At 47.1% G+C, this 19,690-nt stretch overlaps 1 protein-coding gene across 1 annotated transcript in view; it reads left to right on the forward strand.

The window, feature by feature from the left end:
• LOC100625897 (lactase-phlorizin hydrolase) overlaps positions 1 to 18,982 on the forward strand; it is a 60,191-nt gene extending 41,209 nt beyond the window's left edge. The window contains 7 exon segments of the mRNA XM_021076419.1: positions 6,538 to 6,736; positions 8,004 to 8,206; positions 10,346 to 10,454; positions 12,442 to 12,576; positions 14,796 to 15,019; positions 15,892 to 16,119; positions 16,793 to 18,982. Of these exon segments, the coding sequence (XP_020932078.1) occupies positions 6,538 to 6,736; positions 8,004 to 8,206; positions 10,346 to 10,454; positions 12,442 to 12,576; positions 14,796 to 14,851 (702 nt within the window). The 3' untranslated portion in view covers positions 14,852 to 15,019; positions 15,892 to 16,119; positions 16,793 to 18,982.

Consider the following 19,690-nt stretch of genomic DNA (forward strand, 5'->3'; position numbering starts at 1 on the left):
GAAAGGGAATACTTGTCCTTAAGGGATAGGCTGCCATGAATTATTTTGGGGTAAGGGTCTGATAAGTATCTTAAGCCCATAACTGGCTCCCTACACCCCTGTCATCCTCACCCACCATTTTCTTTTGTATTTCACTGCAGATGGTTTTTAAGGTCATGTCTTGAACCATTTCAGGGAGCTACTCAGTGTTCCTGGGTCTCTCACTTGTTTACCATAGGTATATGTGTTATTAAACTTCTGTTCATTTTTTTCCCCTGTTAATCTGCCATTCTTATTACAGGGTTGTCTCAGTTGAGAACCTAAATCCAATGATTTAAAACAATGATTTCTGAGTCCTCCAGTCAGTTTATCTGGGCCTGGCTCTGCTGATCTTGGCTGAGTCATCTGCATTCGGCTTGGTCTGACTTGGTCTCAACCTTGGGCAGTGGAAGCCAATGGAAACAACCTGTGTCTGGTCTCAGCAAGGCTCAGGTTCTTTATTCCTCCATGAAGAAGTAATTCAGTGAGAGACAAAGTGATAGGCAAGAAACAGATTTGTTAGGATAGGATACTTGTAAGAGAGGAAAGCAGGAAGGCAAGGAAGCTCTGGAAGATTGTATCTTTCTAAGAATTTGTCCATTTCTTCTAGGTTGTCTGCTTTATTGGCCTATAGTTGCTTATAGTGGTCTCTTATGATCCCTTGTATTTCTGTGATGTCTGGTGTAACTTCTCCGTTTTCATTTCTAATTTTATTGTTTTGGGTCCTCTGTCTTTTTTTTCTTGATGAGTCTAGATAAAGGTTTCTCAATTTTGTTGATCTTTTCAAGAACCAGCTTTTAGTTTCATTGATATTTTCTATTGTTTTCTTCATTTCTATTTCATTTATTTCTGCTCTGATCTTTATGATTTCTTTCCTTCTGCTAACTTTGGATTTTGTTTGTTCTTCTTTCTCTAGTTGCTTTAGGTATAAAATAGGTTGTTTGAGATTTTTCTTGTTTCCTGAAGTGAGCTCATATTGCTATAAACTTCCCTCTTAGAATTGCTTTTGCTGCACCCCATAGGTTTTTGAATTGTTGTGTTCTGTTGTCATTTGCTTCTAGGTATCTTTTTTTTATTTCCTCTTTGATTTCTTCAGGTGATCCATTGGTTGTTTAGTAGCATGTTGTTTAGTCTCCACATGTTGGTGTTTTTTTGCAGGTTTATTCTTGTTGTTGATTCCCAGTCATATAGTATTGTGGTTGGAAAAGACGCTTGATATGATTTCAATTTTTTTTTAATTTTCTGAGGCTTTATTTGTGGCCCAGAATGTGATCTATCCTAGAGAATGTTCCATATGTGCTTGAGAAGAATGTGTATTCTGATCTTTTTGGATGGAACATTTTATAAATATCTATTAAGTCCATCTGGTCTAATGCGTCATTTAAGGCCTGTGTTTTCTTTTGATTTTGCATCTGGATGATCTGTCCATTGCTGTAACTGGGGTGTTAAAGCCCCCCACTATTATTGTGTTATTGTCAATTTCTCTTTTTAAAGCTGTTAGCAGTAGTCTTATATATTGAGGTGCTCCTATGTTGGGAGCATATATAGTTACAATTATTGTATCTTCTTGGATTGATCCCTTCATCATTATGTAATGACCTTCTTTGGCTCATATTTTTTATTTTAAAATTTATTTTGTCTGACATGAGTATTGCTACTCTGGCTTTCTTTTGATTTCCATTTGCATGGAATATTTTCTTCCATCATCACACTTTCAGTTGTTATGTGTCCTTAGATCTGAAGTGGGTCTCTTGTAGATGGCATATACATGGGTCTTGTTTTTGTATCCATTTAGCCAGTCTATGTCTTTTGTTTGGAGTCTTTAGTACATTTACATCTAAGATAATTATTGATATATAAATTCATATTGCCATTTTGTTCATTGTTTTGGATTTGTTTTTGTTGGTCTTTTTTTCTTCCCATCTTCTCTTGTTCTCTTCTCTTGTGGTTTGATAACTGTCTTTAGAGTTGTGTATGGATTGCTTTTTCTTATTTCTGTGTGTATCTATTGCTGGTTTGGGGTTTGCAGTTACCATGAGGTTTTGATATAGGAGTCTATATATACACAAGATTGTTTTAAGTTGCTGACCTTTTAATTGCAAATGCATCTCCAGTGTCATGCCTTTGTACCCACCTCTTCTCACAGTTGCTGGTTTTGATATCATATTTGTATGTGGATGATCTCGTACCTTTACTATATGTTTGCTTTTACTGGTGAGCCTTCTCATTTGTAATTTTCTTGCTTCTGGTAGTGGCCTTTTCTTTTCTATCTGGAGAAGTTCCCTTACTATTTGTTGTAAAGCTGTTTTAGTGGTGCTGAATTCTCTTAACTTTTGCTTGTCTGTAAAGCTTTTGATTTCTCCTTCAAATCTGAGAGTCTTGCTGGGTAGGGCATTCTTGGTTGTAGGGTTTTTTTCCTTTCATCACTTTTAAGTATATCATGCCACTCCATTCTGGCTTTCAGAGCTTTTGCTGAAAATTCAGCTGACAGCCTTATTGGGGTTCCTTTGTATGTTATTTGTTGCTTTTCCCTGTTTTCAATATTTTCTCTTTGTCTTAATTTTGGTAAACTTGATTAGTATGTGTCTCAGGATGTTCCTCCTTGAGTTTAATTTATATGGTATTTGTTGTGCTTCCTGGAGTTAAGTGATTGATTCCTTTCCCACGTTAGGCAAGTTTTTGGCTATTATCTCTTCAAATAGTTTATCTGGCCCTTTCTCTCTGTCTTCACCTTCTGGCATCCCTATAATGTGAATGTTGATGCATTTAAGGGTGTCCCAGAGTTCTCTTAGACACTCCTCATTTCTTTTCATATTTTTTTCTTTATTCTTTTCCACATCAGTGATTTCCACCAGTCTGTCTTCCACCTCACTTATTTGTTCTGTCTCCTATAAACTGCTATTGGTTCCTCTAGTGAATTTTTTATTTTGGTTATTGTATTTTGGATCTCTGCTTGTTTAATCTTTAAATGTTCTCTTTTTCTGTTCAGTGTTTCTTCTCATTCATCAATCCTTGCCTCCAATTTTTTCCAAGACCTTGGATCATCTTTACTATCATTATTCTAATATCTTTTTCATGGAGGCTGCTAATCTTCACTTCATTTAGCTATTTTTCTGGGATTTTGTCTAGCTCCTTCATCTGGCTTATATTTCTCTGCCTTTTCATTTTCTGTAGCTTTTCAATCTAGTCTCTTTTTTGCAGGCTAGAGGGTTGTAACCTCTCTTGCTTTTGGTGTCTGTCCCCTCATGGGGGCAATTGATACAGGGGCTTGTTACAGACTTCCTCATGGGAGGGCTTAGTGCCTGCCCACTGAGTCTTGTCAGTAGGTGGAGCTGAATCCTGTCCCTCTGGTGGGTGGGGCTTTGACTCTGGGTGTGATTAAAGGCAACTGTGTGCCTAAAAGGACTCTGTTTGATGAAGGGCGAGGCTGGGTTCCCACCCTGTTTGTTGTTTGGCCTGGGGCTTCTCAGCCCTAATGGGAGGTGACAGATTTTTCCAAAATGGTAGGCTCCAGGGGAAGTCATGTCAGTGAATATTCCCCGGACCTCTACCTCCAATGTCCTGCCCCCACAATGAGCCACAGCTGCCCCTTGCTTTCCCAGGATACCATTCAAGACCCTCAAGTAGGTCCAACCCAGATTCTCAGGGAGTCTCTGCTTCACTCTGGGATCCAGGGCACATGGAATCTTGTGTGTACCCTCAAAGAGTGGAGTCTGTTTCCCCAAGCCCTGTGGAGCTCCTGACCACATGCCCCACTGGCCTTCAAAGCCAAATGCTTTGGGGATCCTCCTCCCAATGCTAGACCCCTGGGCTGGGGAACCTGATGTGGCATTCAGAGCTCTCACTCCTGTGGGAGAGCCTCTGTGATATAATTATTTACCGGTCCGTGGTCACCCACCTGGTAAGTATGGGATTGCTTGTATCATGAAAGCACCCCTCCTACCATCTCAATGTGGCTTTTTCTTTGTCTTTGGGTGTAGGATATCTTTTCAGGTAGTTTCCAATCTATTTTATTGATGGTTGTTCAGTGATTAGTTGTAATTTTGGTGTTTTAGTGAGAGAAGGTGAGCTTAAGCCCTTCTACTCTGCCATCTTGTCCCAGTCTCCTCTGAGAGCTGTTTTTAGTTTGGATGCCTGCCAACTCTTTGCTCAGCATATGCTGTACTTTATCCATTGATAGGAGGTAATGGTTGACACCAGAGGGCAGTGGCTGGTGCCTAGTTACAGGCCCCTCTTGTAGCAGTAGTGGGGGTAGGCTGCATGCACACTCTCAGGGATGTGGGGGCAGAAGTCTGGGCCCAGATGGGAAACCCTTGGTAGCAGCAACAGGCAATGCTTGCTCCTGGAAGGTGGGAGGAGGGATCAGTGCCTGGTTTAGGGTTCTGGGGTGTTGGCAGTGGTGGGTTGTGGGCGCTCCTGGGAAGGTAGGGGCAGTGACCACACCCACTCCTGAGACCCTCAGTGGAGGCAGTGGTGTCTGCCCACCTCTGGAGTCTGAGATGTCAGCAGTAGCTAGCACAACCCCTGGAGCTAATGCAAGTGGTGCCCTGTGGCCTGAGAGCCCCCACGTGGAAAAAGAAGCACCTCTGGTGGTCCTGCCCCTCCCCTTTCATGCTCCCCAACAATGGCACCCTGCATCTCTGGAGGCCTAGGCTTCTTCCTGCATTACCTCAGTTATGGCACACCACACCCTAGACCCCTCAGGTTGTCTCCATGCAGTCAACCTAGTCCTCTCCCCTAGTCTGACTTTGAAGCCTGAGCCTTAGCCCAGCACCCCTCACCTTAGCAGACAACATCTCAGGATGGCGTGCACTGGGCAGTGGCACTAACCAACCACCTATGCAGGGCTTCTTCCTGTTTTCCCTACACAAAATGGTTGCTACAATCGCCTCAAGGCTCCAAAGCTTCCTCTCTGTCCTGGCTGGTCTGTCAGTGAGAGGCCTTCCTGGTGTGCAGAAACCTTTCCTCTTTCACAGCTCCCTCCCAGGGGGGGTGGCCTGGTCCTGATTGCTTTCTCTCTCTCTCTCTCTTCTTTTTCTTTGACCTTTTGTCCTACCCAGTTACATGGAGATTTACTTGCCTTTTTGGAAGTCTGTGATCTTCTACCAGCATTCAGTAGATGTTCTATGAAAATTGTTCCACATGTAGATGTATTTTTGATGTACTGGATGGAAAAGGTGTGCTCTGTGTCCTACACCACTGCCAGCTTGCCCCCTCCTCCCAAAAGTGTATGGTTTTTAAGCTTTGAGTTACTACAAATAATAATACAGAAGCTCACTTGTGGGCTTAATTTACTGTCCCCAAAACAATCAAATTTTATTTGAGATTCTAACACTTTTCCTTTTCCCCTGGGCAACTTTATAATAGAGGGCTGCAGGGCACAAATTCTGTGAAACCCTGTTTGCTCTGCTGTGGTTGGAGATTATTTCACTGTAGTGAGAGCATAATCCTTTCATTACATCCACCACTTCCCACCCCCAATGAAAATATTTTTTCAAATAAAAGTCCTATTTGGACTTCTCACACTGATAACACTGCAGGAGAAAACCAGCCATGAAGGTTTTATTAAGGGGAACATGCGTACTGACTGTGATGGAGAGGAGGTGGCTGGGGGCTGCTTGCAGGACCCCAGGATCTCAGTGGACAGCAAGATCCATGACACACAAAAATCCAGAACAACAGCAGAAAGAACACAACATAGGGCTAAATGTTTGTAGCTCTCGAGGGCATAGAGACCCTCCAAAAAAAGGGAAAGTGATGTGGCCAAAAAAATCTTCAAGGAGGTGTGGGTCTAGAAGAAATAGGAGACTGTGGATGGGCGAGTGGGAGGGGAAGGGCATTTCAGGCAAAGGGAGAGACTGGGTCTGAGCTGCCGATGGTGGGAAGCCCAGTGTAGACTGAAGACAGTGGAGACCCCAGTGTGGCCAAGATGGGCTGTGTCAGGAGCATCCAGGGGAAGACCAGGGGAGAGGAGAGGCCACCACATGGACATGGCCAGAGGGGCCCCTCTCCAGCAAAGTGTTCCCAGCTCCACAGGAAGAACCTCCAGACACACTGGATGTCCTCAGAGAGGCCCTTTTGCTAGCAAAGTGCCTCCATCCTCCTGAAACCCTCAGAGCCTCAGACTCTCAGTACAGTCTATCCAGGAGGTTCTGAGGCTTAGCATTTCTGACCCCTGACTACCAGCATAGCTAATGCTTCCTGAAGGGCTGACAGGATGTCCCCACTCTCCACGTCCTCTGCCATGTGATTTCGGCCTCACAATGTTTCTGTCACATGGAAGTCTTCGTGCCTGAGCCCAGGGTCACGCAGGTGGGAGACGGCAGAGCTAGGACCCAAACCCAGGCTTCTCTGATCCACATGTATGAATTTACCATGCTTCAACACTGCTGCCCTCCCCATCCTGCCAAAGGAACTGTGAGGCTCTTTTGTCTTGGCATTCGTCCTCAGCGTAAGCAGTAGCAGTATGCTGGCACATACAGCATCACTGATGGAAATGCCGATTGTGCTTTTTCACAGGTGACCATTTACCACTGGGACCTGCCCCAGGCACTTCAGGATGTTGGAGGCTGGGAGAATGAGACCATTGTGCAGCGGTTTAAGGAGTATGCAGATGTGCTTTTCCAGAGGCTAGGGGACAAGGTGAAGTTTTGGATCACACTGAATGAGCCCTTTGTTGTGGCTCAGCAAGGCTACGGTTCTGGAACATTTGCTCCAGGTAAAGGTCCCAAAGCCTACATGTCAGCAATTTGGAGTCTGGTGTTTTTAGCACCAACAAGATATGAAATCCAGGTTGCCCTGGAGGAGGAGGAGGCCATAAAAACCTCAAAGCAGTGCTTCAGAATCCCTGCCTCCCACTTAGGAGGTGGCAGAGGTTTCCTCTTCTGATACCAGTTTTGCTGAACATGAACTTCCCATATCAAGACCTCCAGATGGTTTCATTTTCTTTTTGTCTCTATGCTTCTGCTGCCTCAGATGGGAAGTTCCCTGATACCAAGGATGCAGGCTAATCAATACAGGAAGGGACAGTTCATCAGACTGTACAGTTCCCAGTATTTGATTGGGTGACCTGGGCTTAACCTGACTGGAACCACTGTGAGGTTGCCATCCCTCTTAGTGTGAACATTCAAAAGTTCTGCTACAGACATACTGGTCTCCTTAATTACGGAGAGTTGTCCTGGGCCCTGCTGGGCAACGTGTAAATACGGTATATGCAACTTATTTCTTTTCTAAGACTAAAAACCTTTTAATTCCAAAATACATCAGACCCTAAGCATTTTGAATAAAGGCCTGTGGACCTGTACTCCTCCCCTGAGAACCCTTGAATTTTCCTTTTCTCTGGTTCTGAGCCTTAGAGAATAAATTTGTATTGATGTACGTGATCCCTTGGGATTATGAGTAAACGCTGTAAAGAGCCATGGGGAGATCTGTTCTGACTCGTTACCAGACGTATCTCCCGCTGGTCCTTGATTGGCGCTTTGGTATTCTGTTCCTTCAGCAAATGAGAGGCAGCCTCTCTCACAACATTTGGTCTCAAGGAATCTCTGTGTCAGCTGCTTGCATCAGCTGTACTCTCTGATACTTACCTTCACTGTGGGTGCCCGAGAAGTGCCAGCATGTCACCTTCTGAGGCCCACACTCTTCTGGGTACTTTGCCTGGGACAGATGAGCCGCTCTTTGGGTGAGGGGTACAGAAACCAACATCTATCAAGTGCCTTGTCTTTGCCAGACACTGTAAGGCTGGGCGATTTGCACACATGACTTCATTTTTGTCTCACAAGAGCTCTTTTAATTGCTGAAAGTCTGGCTTATTCACCCAAAGTTACACAGCCAGCTAGTCAGAAGTGGAGTTGGGATTAGGATTCCAGTCTTCCTTAAGCCCAAATCTACAGTCCTTCTCCCAAATATGCGGAGTCCATTCATGGGAAGAAAGTGATATTCTTGGCCACACTCATTCTTCACCGACATCTTGTGTATGTTTCCAGGAATCTCCTCTAGGCCTGGCACTGCCCCCTACATTGTTGGCCACAACCTAATCAAGGCTCATGCTGAGGCCTGGCATCTGTACAATGATGTGTACCGCGCCAGTCAAGGTGGCGTGATTTCTATCACCATCAACAGCGACTGGGCTGAGCCTAGAGACCCTTCCAACCAGGAGGATGTGGAGGCAGCCAGGAGATACGTTCAGGTCTGCTTTGCATCTGGGCACTGTTTTTACTCTTGCTCTTTTCCCCCTTGCATCATAATCAAAATGAGGTACAATGAGATTGCAAGGGAAGGATTTAGGATTTAGGTGCTGTTTTGTTATTACCTGATTTTGTGAACTTGGGGATATCCTGTAATGCTTTTGTACCGTAGTCTTTTCATCTTTGAAAGGGAGGTGACCTAACTACCTCATAGGTTTGCTATGATGAAAGTTCATTGGGGTTGAGTTTTCTTTAAAGTCTTAAAAGGTTATTATACATGTAGTTCTTACTGGATGCAACATTGGTCTGAAGCTAAATAAGAGAATTCTATCTCTTCAGTCTGTAGTTTGACAATAGTAGCTTCAGAGAGTTGGGCTGGAGTTCCTGTCGTGGCTCAGTGGTTAACAAATCTGACAGGGAACCATGGGGTTGTGGGTTCGATCCCTTGCCTTGCTCAGTGGGTTAAGGATCCAGCATTGCCATGAACTGTGGTGTAGGTTGCAGACGCGGCTCAGATCCTGCTTTGCTGTGGCTCTGGCATAGGCTGGTGGCTATAGCTCCAATTAGACCCCTAGCCTGGGAACCTCCATATGCTGCGGAAGCGGCCCCAGAAATGGCAAAAAAAGAGAGAGAGAGAGAATTGGGCTGCAGTGTCATATCACCTCCAGGTGTCACCATCTAATTTTATTTTCTCTGCCTGATTCCTTAAATAGGGAGCTTTAGGTTCTTTGACACCCAACAGAGACCCTAATTTCTAATTCCATTGTTTAATGTTAAGGGCATGTCACTGTTGGTCATGGCATTTTGCTCCTAGGAAGAAGAGACACAGGTAAGCAGGTGCCAACAACATGGCTCAGCCTTATTTCAGTCTGGGTCCCTGAAAGAGGAGAGAGAAAGGAAAACCAGCAGCACTCTTGGTGGCATAGCTTTTCCCTGGATCCTGCTAGTGTCTCTGAAGGGGTTGGAAGTCACCCTCTCTGGTATCTCGGGGTCAAGAATGAAAGGCAGGGGTCTTTCTCTCCAGACTGGTCCCCACTTGTGGCTCTGAGGAGGAGCCCACAGATTGTGTTATGCTCAAAGGACACCAGTGGCCTTGGTTTCCCAAATTCTTCACAAGGGAACTTGACAAAGGGGGTCAAATTAATAAGGGCAAACAAAAGCTTAAGATCCCTCTTTGCTCGCCAGCTGGGGGCAAAGCCTTGGAACAAAATTAATCCATTCCTTCATTTCAGACTCACAGAACTGGTGAATCAGAGCAATAATTCCCTGTCTGAAATCAAAACAAACCTCACGAAAGGTTAGGCCGTAGTGTCCTTATCACAGCTTGCTGGCGAACTGTGATACTGCAGCCCAGGACTCTGGTACACACATCCCCTAGTAAAATCAGACGCCACAGAGAGAAACAATTTCTTAGCCCAGAGTGCACTGCAGCCTCTTTTACCAGAGCAAGTGTGTTCCAAGCCTCATCTCTGACTGCGAATGGAAGGCAGCCCTCACCCCACCTTTCAGGCAGCGGCCAGCAGGTGAGCGGTGGATGTGGGGAGACGGAGAAGCCTGTCAGGGCCAGAACATCACAGCACTTGGGTGCCACCTGTACCCACTAAGGGTAAGGATGGCCTAGACATCATTCAAGAAAAACTGACTGGAAAGTTCCCCCCCTTAGACCTGGCGAATCCAGAGCCCGTGAAGAATCATCTTCTACCTGGGCAGTCAAGGAGTCTTGCCCCTCTGCCCTCCCCAGAAGGTTCTGGTGGGCCCTGAGCGTGAAGGCAGGGGAGGACCGGCTCTGTGGTAAGAGAGGGAATCAGGTCCTGGAGGCTTGGATTCCCCCTCTTCTGCGGGACCCTCCTCCAGGCTTCCAGGCAGCACTGTCAAGCACAGGGCCCGGGCTTGGTTCTGTTCATGTCCCTCAAGCTGCAGTGGTTGAGAACACGGCCCTCCCACAGTGAGCTCCCAGCAGAGCGAAAAGACCCGTGGGCATTTAAGCGGCAACAGGGGAACAGCCACAGAAGTGCTGCGACGTTAAGCCTGGGTTGGGGAGAAGGGGTCCTGGGGTCGGTGACTCCTGAGCAAGGAGGCTGCTGTCTCCTGGAGGAGCCTCTTAAGGCCAAGCCTGACTGTCCCTCTAACCCCACCCACAGTTTATGGGAGGATGGTTCTCGAATCCTATTTTCAAGAATGGAGATTACCCCGAGGTGATGAAGACACGGATCCGGGACAGGAGCTTGGCCGCGGCCTCAACGAGTCTCGGTAGGTCGTGGCGCCACACCCTCAGCCGTGAGAGGGTCGGGAGGAAGCAGCCTGTGTGGTGCCCAACTGAGGCTCCTGGGTGGATGGCAGAGTACCCAGAGTGTGGCTCTTGGGGTCAGAGAGGCGGGACTTGGGCAAGTTACTATTGCTCTGAGCTTCCTTGCTTGCTGGGAAGATTCAGCCTGAGTGTGTATGTGAAGCTCTTAGCTCAGGACCTGGCACTGCTCTGACAGGCTGTTGAGACAGAAGGCAGTTGCTTTTTTATTGTTATTCCTCTTCAGAATGGCCAGGAAATCCCCTCTAGGGCCCTCACTTCTTAGAAACCCATTACCTCACTCCAACGACAAATTCCCCCCTGCCCAGCCATCCTATCTCATCACCTCAGGAGTCCGTGTGGGAAGCAATGAGTGACTTGTTGTCTCTCCGGGTGCTTTTTGTCATGTGGCCACCAGGCGGCAAGGGTTTGCACCAGAGTCATCCTACCTCCTGTCAAGGAAGTGATGGCCACGTCAGCAACAGCTAGCATTCATCCGTCTCCCACTGGCACTTCTCCTAATTAAGGATGCGTGAGCTGAAGCACATAGATCAGGGCAAGATCAGCCAGCGCTTAGGTGATGGAGCTGGGATGTGGAAGCAGGCTGCCCGACTGCAGAGCCCATGCTCGGTTTCAGGGCCGTCCAGCTGGGATTAGAGGTGTGGGGAAGGGCAGGGCAGGCAGTAACCTGGCCTCCTGGGACTATACCCACAAGCTCCAAGCTTGCTCATGTGTCCAGAAGAAGGGGAGGCTAAAAGGAATTCAAAAGGCAACGCGTCCTAACACAGCCTTTGAGTCTTATGCGGCCCAGCTGCGAGGATGAAATCATCTGTTCCTGCCCTTACAGAACACACGTGGGCTGGCCTGGTTAGGGCAAGCCCCACTGAGCCACAAGGCGTGACCTGTCAACCCCCGACTCCAAGAAGCGAGTGAACACTTCAGTCCACGGATGTAACCTTGCTGAGCATCCCTGTGTCCCCGGGCAGGGCCAGGCCTGCCTGGCAGGATACATGCCAGGAGAGTTCAGATGAGATGAGGGCAGGCTGGGTAGACCCAGTTGACTTCATGGGCAAGGCAGGTCATCAGCTAAGCTGGGCCTTGACCATGACCAGCATTCTGGAGAGGAGAGGACCTTCCATCCTAGTGGGGCAGGGGGTGGATGTGAGCCCGGGCCCAGAGGCAGGAATGAGTGGGGTACCTGCAGCTGGAACTGGGGAGACTGGCCCAGCAGCTGTGGGAGGGTCAGAGCCACATGCTGGAGAGTGCCTGGAGGCCACAGAACCCGAGGAGCCACTGCTGGTTCCTGAGCAGGGATGTGAGGGGGCTGGGCCTTAGTGTTGTCCCAGTGTTTCCCAGACTCCCGGGAAGGAAGGTTAATCCCCCGTTAACAGTAGCAGAGAGGTCAGGATGAAGTGCCAGGCGCCTAGAAAGGGCTTTCTCTAGGCAACTCTCAATTTGCACCATGTAGTCAGTCAGCACTTGGCTGAGAAGAACCTGGAAGTGCTGCACACACATGTGCATGTTCATCAGGAGAAAAGTCTCACTAAGGAGACATGGAGAATGGTCCACCAGATGTTTAAAAAGAAAGTGCAGCGATCCCACGTGAGCAGAAGAGTCCAGATCTCAAAATTTCAGTCAATTTATTGTGTAAAAGAATTTCCCCTACTAATAAGGGTAGACTTTGGAGAAAAGAGGCACACCTTAACAAACCACAGTAAAAATTTCCAGCAGGAAGAGAGAGGGTCTTGTTAACAGCAGAGGGAAGCGAGGTCTGTGGTCTGGTAGAAGGAGGCTCTGGTGCTTTTAGCAGCAGAAGCAGGGTCTATCCTTGGTCCTGACCAGCTAGCTGCCCTGTAGTCACCTCTAGCTACTGGAGTATAGAGTCCTGCACCGACCCTGCCCCGGAACATTCTCTTCCAAAGCCCCACACCCTTAATGGTTCCTTCCACCTAGGCTGCCCGAGTTCACAGAGAGTGAGAAGAGGAGGATCAATGGCACCTATGACTTTTTTGGGTTCAATCACTACACCACTGTCCTGGCCTACAATCTCGACTCTGACTCTTCCATCTCCTCCTTTGAAGCGGACAGGTAAGAGCACCTGGATCGATTTTTGGAAAAGACAGTAAACTGCCCCTTTCCTTTTCCTTGGAGGCCTGTACAGCCTCAGAAAACCAGCTCCTGATGCTATGTACCCTGGAGTTTGCAAAATGAGCCCTGTCTCCTGAAATACCTCTATCAGTCAGATAGCACTCCAGGCTAGGATTTCCCAGGTCCTTTCCATTAAGGCAGACACACTTCGAGTTTTACAAAACATTTAAGGAGTTCCTGTTGTGGTGCAGCTGAAACAAATCTGACTTGTATCCATGAGGATGCGTGTTCGATTCCTGGTCTCCCTCATTGGATCAGGGATCTGGTGCTGCCATGAGCTATGGCGTAGGTCACAAATGAAGCTTGAATCTGGCATTGCTGTGGCTGTGGTGTAGGCCCGCAGCAGTAACTCCGATTCAATTCCTGGCCTGGGAACTTCCATATGCCAGAGGACCTAAAAAGGAAAGAAAAAAAAAGTTTAAGGAATTCTCACTGTGGTGCAGCACAGGTTAAGGATCCGGGGTAGGTTGCAGCTATGGCTTGGATTTGATTGCTGGCCAGGGAACTTCCATGTGCCACAGGTGTGGCCATGAAAGAAAAAATTTTATTTATTTATTTTTTTCTTTTCTTTCTTTTTTTTTTTTTGGTCTTTTGTCTTTTGTTGTTGTTGTTGTTGCTATTTCTTGGGCCACTCCCACGGCATATGGAGGTTCCCAGGCTAGGGGTCCAATCGGAGTTGCAGCCACCGGCCTACGCCAGAGCCACAGCAACGCGGGATCCGAGCCGCGTCTGCAACCTACACCACAGCTCACGGCAACGCCGGATCCTTAACCCACTGAGCAAGGGCAGGGACCGAACCCGCAACCTCATGGTTCCTAGTCAGATTCGTTAACCACTGCGCCACGACGGGAACTCCAGAAAAAATTTTAAATACTATTCTTGTATTTTTTTTCTAAATTTTTCAAAATAACTAGTATCTCTTTTATTCTATTGAAGATAAAAGTTAAACTATTATTTCTGTATTGCAAAAAAATATATGTTCACAGTAGAAACATTGGAAAGCAGAGGAGGAAATTCCTGTGGCATTTCAGAAGTGTTTGTGTGTTCGGGGGTGTAGTGCTTCCCTTTTTATATATTATATGTAGTTTATATAGTATATAGTTATACATTTATATATATATGTTGACTTTTAATGGAAAAATAACAGGATTATATGTATACACACTGTTTGTTCCTTTTCTGACAAGCATCCTTCCGCATCAATAAGTGTGACTCTGTCCAGGTTCTTTCTTTGAAAACAAGTGCAGACAATACCACTGCGTCCTGCAACCACCAGAGTCAGGCCTGCCAAGCAGGGCCGAGAACACTCCCCTATGGGCCCCGTTCAAGCACCCACTTGACTCTTGCTGCCTCATGGGTCCAGGCACCTGTGCTCCAGCTCATGAAATGCCCCACATTCAGTTCAGCTGAGCAAGATAAATCCAGCTACTGACAAAACTACAGTTTTCCCTGAAGGATTTGGATGTTAAATATCTAAATGGCTGGTCCTTCTTTGATATGCATGACTCTCAAGACATTCCAGGTTCTGTGCCTCCCCCCTGCCCCCCGCCCCCGCCCAGTCCCCCTAGTGACACTCCTTTGGCACAAGCTGACGCCCTCTCCTTGCCCATTGCCAGAGAGAGAGGCAGGGTCTTGGGCAGCAGAAGCAGGTCCCAGCCTATCTGCCCCAGCACCACACAGACAGCAGCCCAAATACTGATGCCTGAACCTGTGCATGTGGCCTCTGTGTGGCACTGACTAGATGCAGGTTTCTCAAGGGAACCCAGCCTCTGAAGACCTAGCACTCACATCCTGTGGGAACCTGTGGTGAGCGACACCCACACATATAGCCCTTTCACATCCAGTGTGGGGTGCGGTCTCTTAACAGAGAGCCATGGAGGGTCAGGTCCATGAGTGGGGCCATTCCTCTGTGCAGGCGGAAAGCTACACAGAGAGTTTGGGGAGGCGGTCCAAAGTTACCCCAGCCTTGAGCAGTGCCACCAGAACTAGTGAAAAGAGGAGAATTCAAGGCAATTTGGCTCCTCTGGGTTTAGTTTTGACCCTCAAGTCTAGACAGAAATCTGAGGTTTTTCCTCATGTAAATCCTGCTTGATGTTTCCTGCAGAGGGCCTGTTGGGATTTACAAATGAAGACCTAATCCTTAGTGTTTGAACTTGTAGGGGAGTGGCCTCGATTACAGATCGCTCTTGGCCAGACTCTGGCTCCTTCTGGCTGAAGATGACACCTTTTGGCTTCCGGAGGATCCTGAACTGGTTAAAGGAGGAGTACAACAACCCCCCGATTTATGTAACGGAGAACGGGGTGTCCCAACGAGAAGAATCAGACCTCAATGACACTGCAAGGATCTACTATCTCCGCAGTTACCTCAACGAGGCACTCAAAGGTAGGACAGGCTCACCCCTTCCTCCAGTGGGCACATTGCATGGACGGAAACATCTGCGAACATGGAGTCAGGGTGGTACTGCTTCCACCAGCCCCCAGGTGAGAAAGATGAGGCTTCCAGCTCCTGCTGAGTTTAAACCTTTCTTTGGGGTTGCACGCTGGGATTTTTCCTTCCTGGATTTAAGCCCAAGCATGCAATCTCAGTGGCCTGATACAGCTGGACCAGGTTCCTGCCCTGTCCTTGGCTCTGCTTGATACCCTGGTGTCCACGTTCCTGAACAGCAGTGCCCTCCTGAGGAGAGTTTGGGCAGGGCCAGGAGGAATGGGCTGGAGGGGTTGTCCATGGGGTCTTTTGTTCCCCAGGCAGAAAGTTGAGACCCTTAGCTCAGCAGAGCAACTTGGGATGGGACTCTGACAGGAAACAGTAAGAAATGCTGAGTAAAAGAAAGTGAGCAATGGGGCAGCAAAAAGGCACCATTAGATCAGAAAATCTTGTTCCAGCTAAAATCTTTTCCAGGAGCCATTTCTTTTCTACAGGGGAGAGCACTGACACTCTAAGGCAGCCACCAAGACCAATAGCCCAAGATGTGAAGACAGGATCATAGAAGTCCCAGTAGGATTAGTCAGCCCATGTTCCTGACGCTCATTCTGAGCTAAGCCTTTTCTAGAAAAATGCAGAAAGTTCTGCAGAAACACCCACAGAGGACCCGCTAACAATTCCCACGTATTCTCTCAAAGAGCCGAGAAAAGCTCCCCTTGCCCTGCAAGTGGTCACTGTGGGAGGGCTGTGGGCAGCCACGGCCTCAGTCGACCTGGTGGAAAGGGGTCTTAGAAGATAAGGGAAGCTCATGCAGGGCCTCTGTCTTTGGGCAGCTGTGCAGGACAAGGTGGACCTTCGAGGATACACAGTTTGGACTCTGATGGACAACTTTGAGTGGGCCACAGGCTTTGCAGAGAGGTTTGGTCTGCATTTTGTAAACTACACTGACACTTCTCTGCCAAGGATCCCCAAAGCCTCGGCCAAGTTCTACGCCTCCATAGTCCGGTGCAACGGCTTCCCTGACCCTGCGGCAGGGCCACACCCTTGTCTCCAGCAAGAAGGTGAGATGTGGCTCGGGGCGGGGGCGGGGGGTGGGGGGCAAAGGCAGAGGGTGAGGAGTGAAGGGGCCTTTCTCAACCGGTTTTCTTTAGTTTATTACCCTCATCTCTGTCTGTCCATCCCCTTCAGTCACTGAACCAATATTTATGAACTTTGAAGGCTCCAGACATTCTGAGGATAGAACAAAGAATTTAGGGTCAAAGTTGCATGTAGAAACTAGGCCCTGGTCTGGGAACAGCAGGTTTAGGTTCTTGTGCAGCCCTCCCACTAGCTTGCTGTGCAAGCTTAGGCAAGAAGCTAGGTTAAGGGCTGGGCCGGTGCAAGGATCACATACAGTGACCTTAAGAATTCAGTGCGCGGCACAATGTATGATGCCCAATACTTGCTGAATGACTGAAAAAGCCTAAGTTACTACACAATGAAGACACCACTATCCAGTTTAGATTCTGCTCTAATCACTGACAGAGACGGTTAAAAGCTAAAACTCCATGACTTCACTCGGCTGCTGCTAACTCAGTGAAAACGATGCACACCGTCACCTCAGCCACACCCGCACTTGGGTACCTTGGTAGCTTCTCTGTGCAAGGATCTGGTTTGGGCTAGATCTAGGTGAAAGGCGATCTGATAACTGTGTCCGTACTGGTGCACTCACCACCCTTTCTTGTCCTCTCCTAGGTGCTGAGCCCACCATCAGCCCCATGAGCCAGGAGGACGTTCAGTTCCTGGGGCTAACACTGGGTACCACAGAGGCCCAGACGGCGCTGTATGTACTCTTTGCTCTTCTGCTTCTTGGAGTCTGTGGTGTGGCATTTCTGTCCTACAAGTACTGTAAGCGCTCCAAGCAAAAGGAAACACAACCAGGTGAACAGGAATTGAACCGTATTTCTTCCTTCTGACCCACAAGTTCCCACCTCCTCCACTTCTGCAAATTAGGCCTACTTTCTTTGCAAGCCTTTGCACCCCCGGGACCACTGAGGATCTTACACTCTGCTCCTACCAGATTGCTCTGTAAAAGCCTCTGCGCTGTTAGAAATTAAGTGACCCTTGTTGAAGGATTTCAAGTCCCTGATTAAAATGGAAATATCCCCATCTTGCCCCAGAATCAGGAATTCATTTGGGCGTGAGATCACCCTGCAAGTGGCTCCTGTGGGAACGTGTAGGTACTGAACTCATCTCTTGGTTCTGTGAGCCACTTAATTCAGCTCAAAGGAGCTGTTTTAAGTGTCCGAGATTTTAAAGGTGAACACATGAGTAACAACCATACCTATCCCTTCCCTTTGCAAAAAAAAAAAAAAAAAAATCAGCTGCAGAAGATTTCGTTGTAGCTCAGCAGAAACAAACCTGACTAGTATATCCTGAGGATGCGGGTTCAAATCAATCCCTGGCCTCTCAGTGGGTTAAGGATCCAGCATTGTCGTGGGCTGTGGGGGAGGTCGCAGACAGTCTTGGATCTGTTTTTGCTGTGGATGCGGATGTAGCCGGCAGCTACAGCTCCAATTTGACACCTAGCCTGGGAACCTCCCTGTGCCATGAGTGTGCCCTAAAGAAAGAAAGATCAGCTGCAGTGTCACCTCTTGTCCTCTCTCTTCAAGTTCCCTCCCAGTCTATTACTCTGTGTTCCTTTTTTTTTTAAATTTTTTTTAATTAATTTATTTTTGTCTTTTTTTAGGGGTGCATCTCGACATATGGAAGTTCCCAGCCCAGGGGTTGTCCTACACCACAGCCACAGCAACACCAGATCCAGGTCCCGTCTGCAACCTACTACACCACAGCATGGCAAAGCCGGATCCTAAACCCACTGAGCAAGGCCAGGGATCAAACCTGTGTCCTCACGGATGCTAGCCAGATTCTTTTCCGCTGAGCCATGATGGGAACGCCTACCTTGCATTTCTTAAAAAAGGCTCTGTTACTTGTGTCCTAGCTTTTAGGGGTGTTTCTCCTGGAGAAGGCAGGTTCCACAGAAATTATGAAGTCACGCAATCCCTTTGGGGCTGTGAGCTTTCCCACCAGACCCAGACCTTCTGCTTATGTTACATATTCCTGGGGACACAGACACCATAACAGATAAAAAACAGTGACCGTTGAATGATCCTTTATTCTCCCCATTGCCACTTTGTGCGTCCTTTCTGCCTCTCCCCTGTCTTTAGGATGACTTTTATGGACAATCTTCAAGTATATGAACTGATCTTGGTTCGTTTAGCCTGCTTCCCTTCTTTCTCTCTCAATGTGTGATGCTTCTGAACTCCTTGGAAGTCCTGACTACCCCATATTCCTTTGTGTCTTTGCAAATGCTATTCCTTCTGCCCAGATGTCCTTTCTTTCTAAAAAAGGCTTCAAGTCTCAGCTCAAATAATGTACTTTCCCCTCTGGCCCCCCCCCCCTGATTTCGCCAGACGAACACTCCTTCCTCCACTTGGCCTGTAGATATCCCCCTTTATCCCTCCACCACATTACACTGGAACTGCGTATTTCTCTAGTAGCTTCTTGAGGCTAAAGGACCATGTCTCACTGTCTAGCAGGCATGTGTGGAGACAGGGCAGAGGAAGTACACCTGCTCCTTCTGTGTGTTTATTCACAAAACCCTTTCAGAGTAGTGATGGGTCTCTATCAATTCCCCTGGAATAGTGCTAGTGAGACAGAGTATGGAACGCTTTAAAAACTTACTTGGTTTATGTATTCTTTCTAGACATACGGGAGAAAGTTTTTGAAAAATTGTTTTAAAAATTAGGAAAAAATAAGAGTAGTGTCCCACTAGTTTTAAAAGGCTGATCAAGAGTTGTATCTTGTAAGCATTTGTTACCTGAATTGTTGTTTCTGTAGAAAATTGACATCAAAATGTTCCTCTGCTGGGGGAGGCCTTGACCTGGCAGTTAGAAACATGTGGTGCCCAAGAATTTTTCTCCCACTGATAGGAAGAAGTTTATCAGAGGGAGTAAGCATGCTGCTAAAACTGACATTAGAGACATTTCTTAGGCAGAATTGCTCAGTATTATAAGCTCTAAATTATACCTAAATTAATCTCAAAATTCAAATGCTGTTTTCGTAGGGGGAAGGAGTGGACAACATTAAAAAAATTTTTGTTTAACTTTTACATGAGATAACTTGTGAAAAGAGCCAGGATAAATCTGTAGGGGGAAAGAGCATTAAAATAAAGCTAGTTATAAAAGTTATAAAATGTACTTTCAAAGCAGAGAGAGAAAAGAAGAAAAATAAACAAATGAAAAGAGAGCCTAGACAGAGACCGAATGCATATGGGAATAGAGTTCATGAAAGAGGAGGTCTGCCAAATCGAGGTGGGGGCAAAGGGGAAGATGAACCATTTCATAAATGGAGGAGGGTCACAGGTTAGCTCTTCATGTTAGCCACAGGTCGGAAAAAGGAACTAAATCCTTTTCTTGGATACCAGATTTAAATGTTACAAAAAAAAAAAAAAGAAAAGAAAAGAAACCATGGGAATGCTAGAATACATGAGTAAAGTTTTTATGTTTATTTTTTTGCTTTTTAAGGCTGCACCTGTGGCATATGGAAATTCCCAGGCTGGGGTCAAATTGGAGCTGAAGCTGGTGGCCTATA

Source organism: Sus scrofa, chromosome 15 (genome assembly GCF_000003025.6).
Source record: "Sus scrofa isolate TJ Tabasco breed Duroc chromosome 15, Sscrofa11.1, whole genome shotgun sequence".
NCBI lineage: Eukaryota > Metazoa > Chordata > Mammalia > Artiodactyla > Suidae > Sus > Sus scrofa.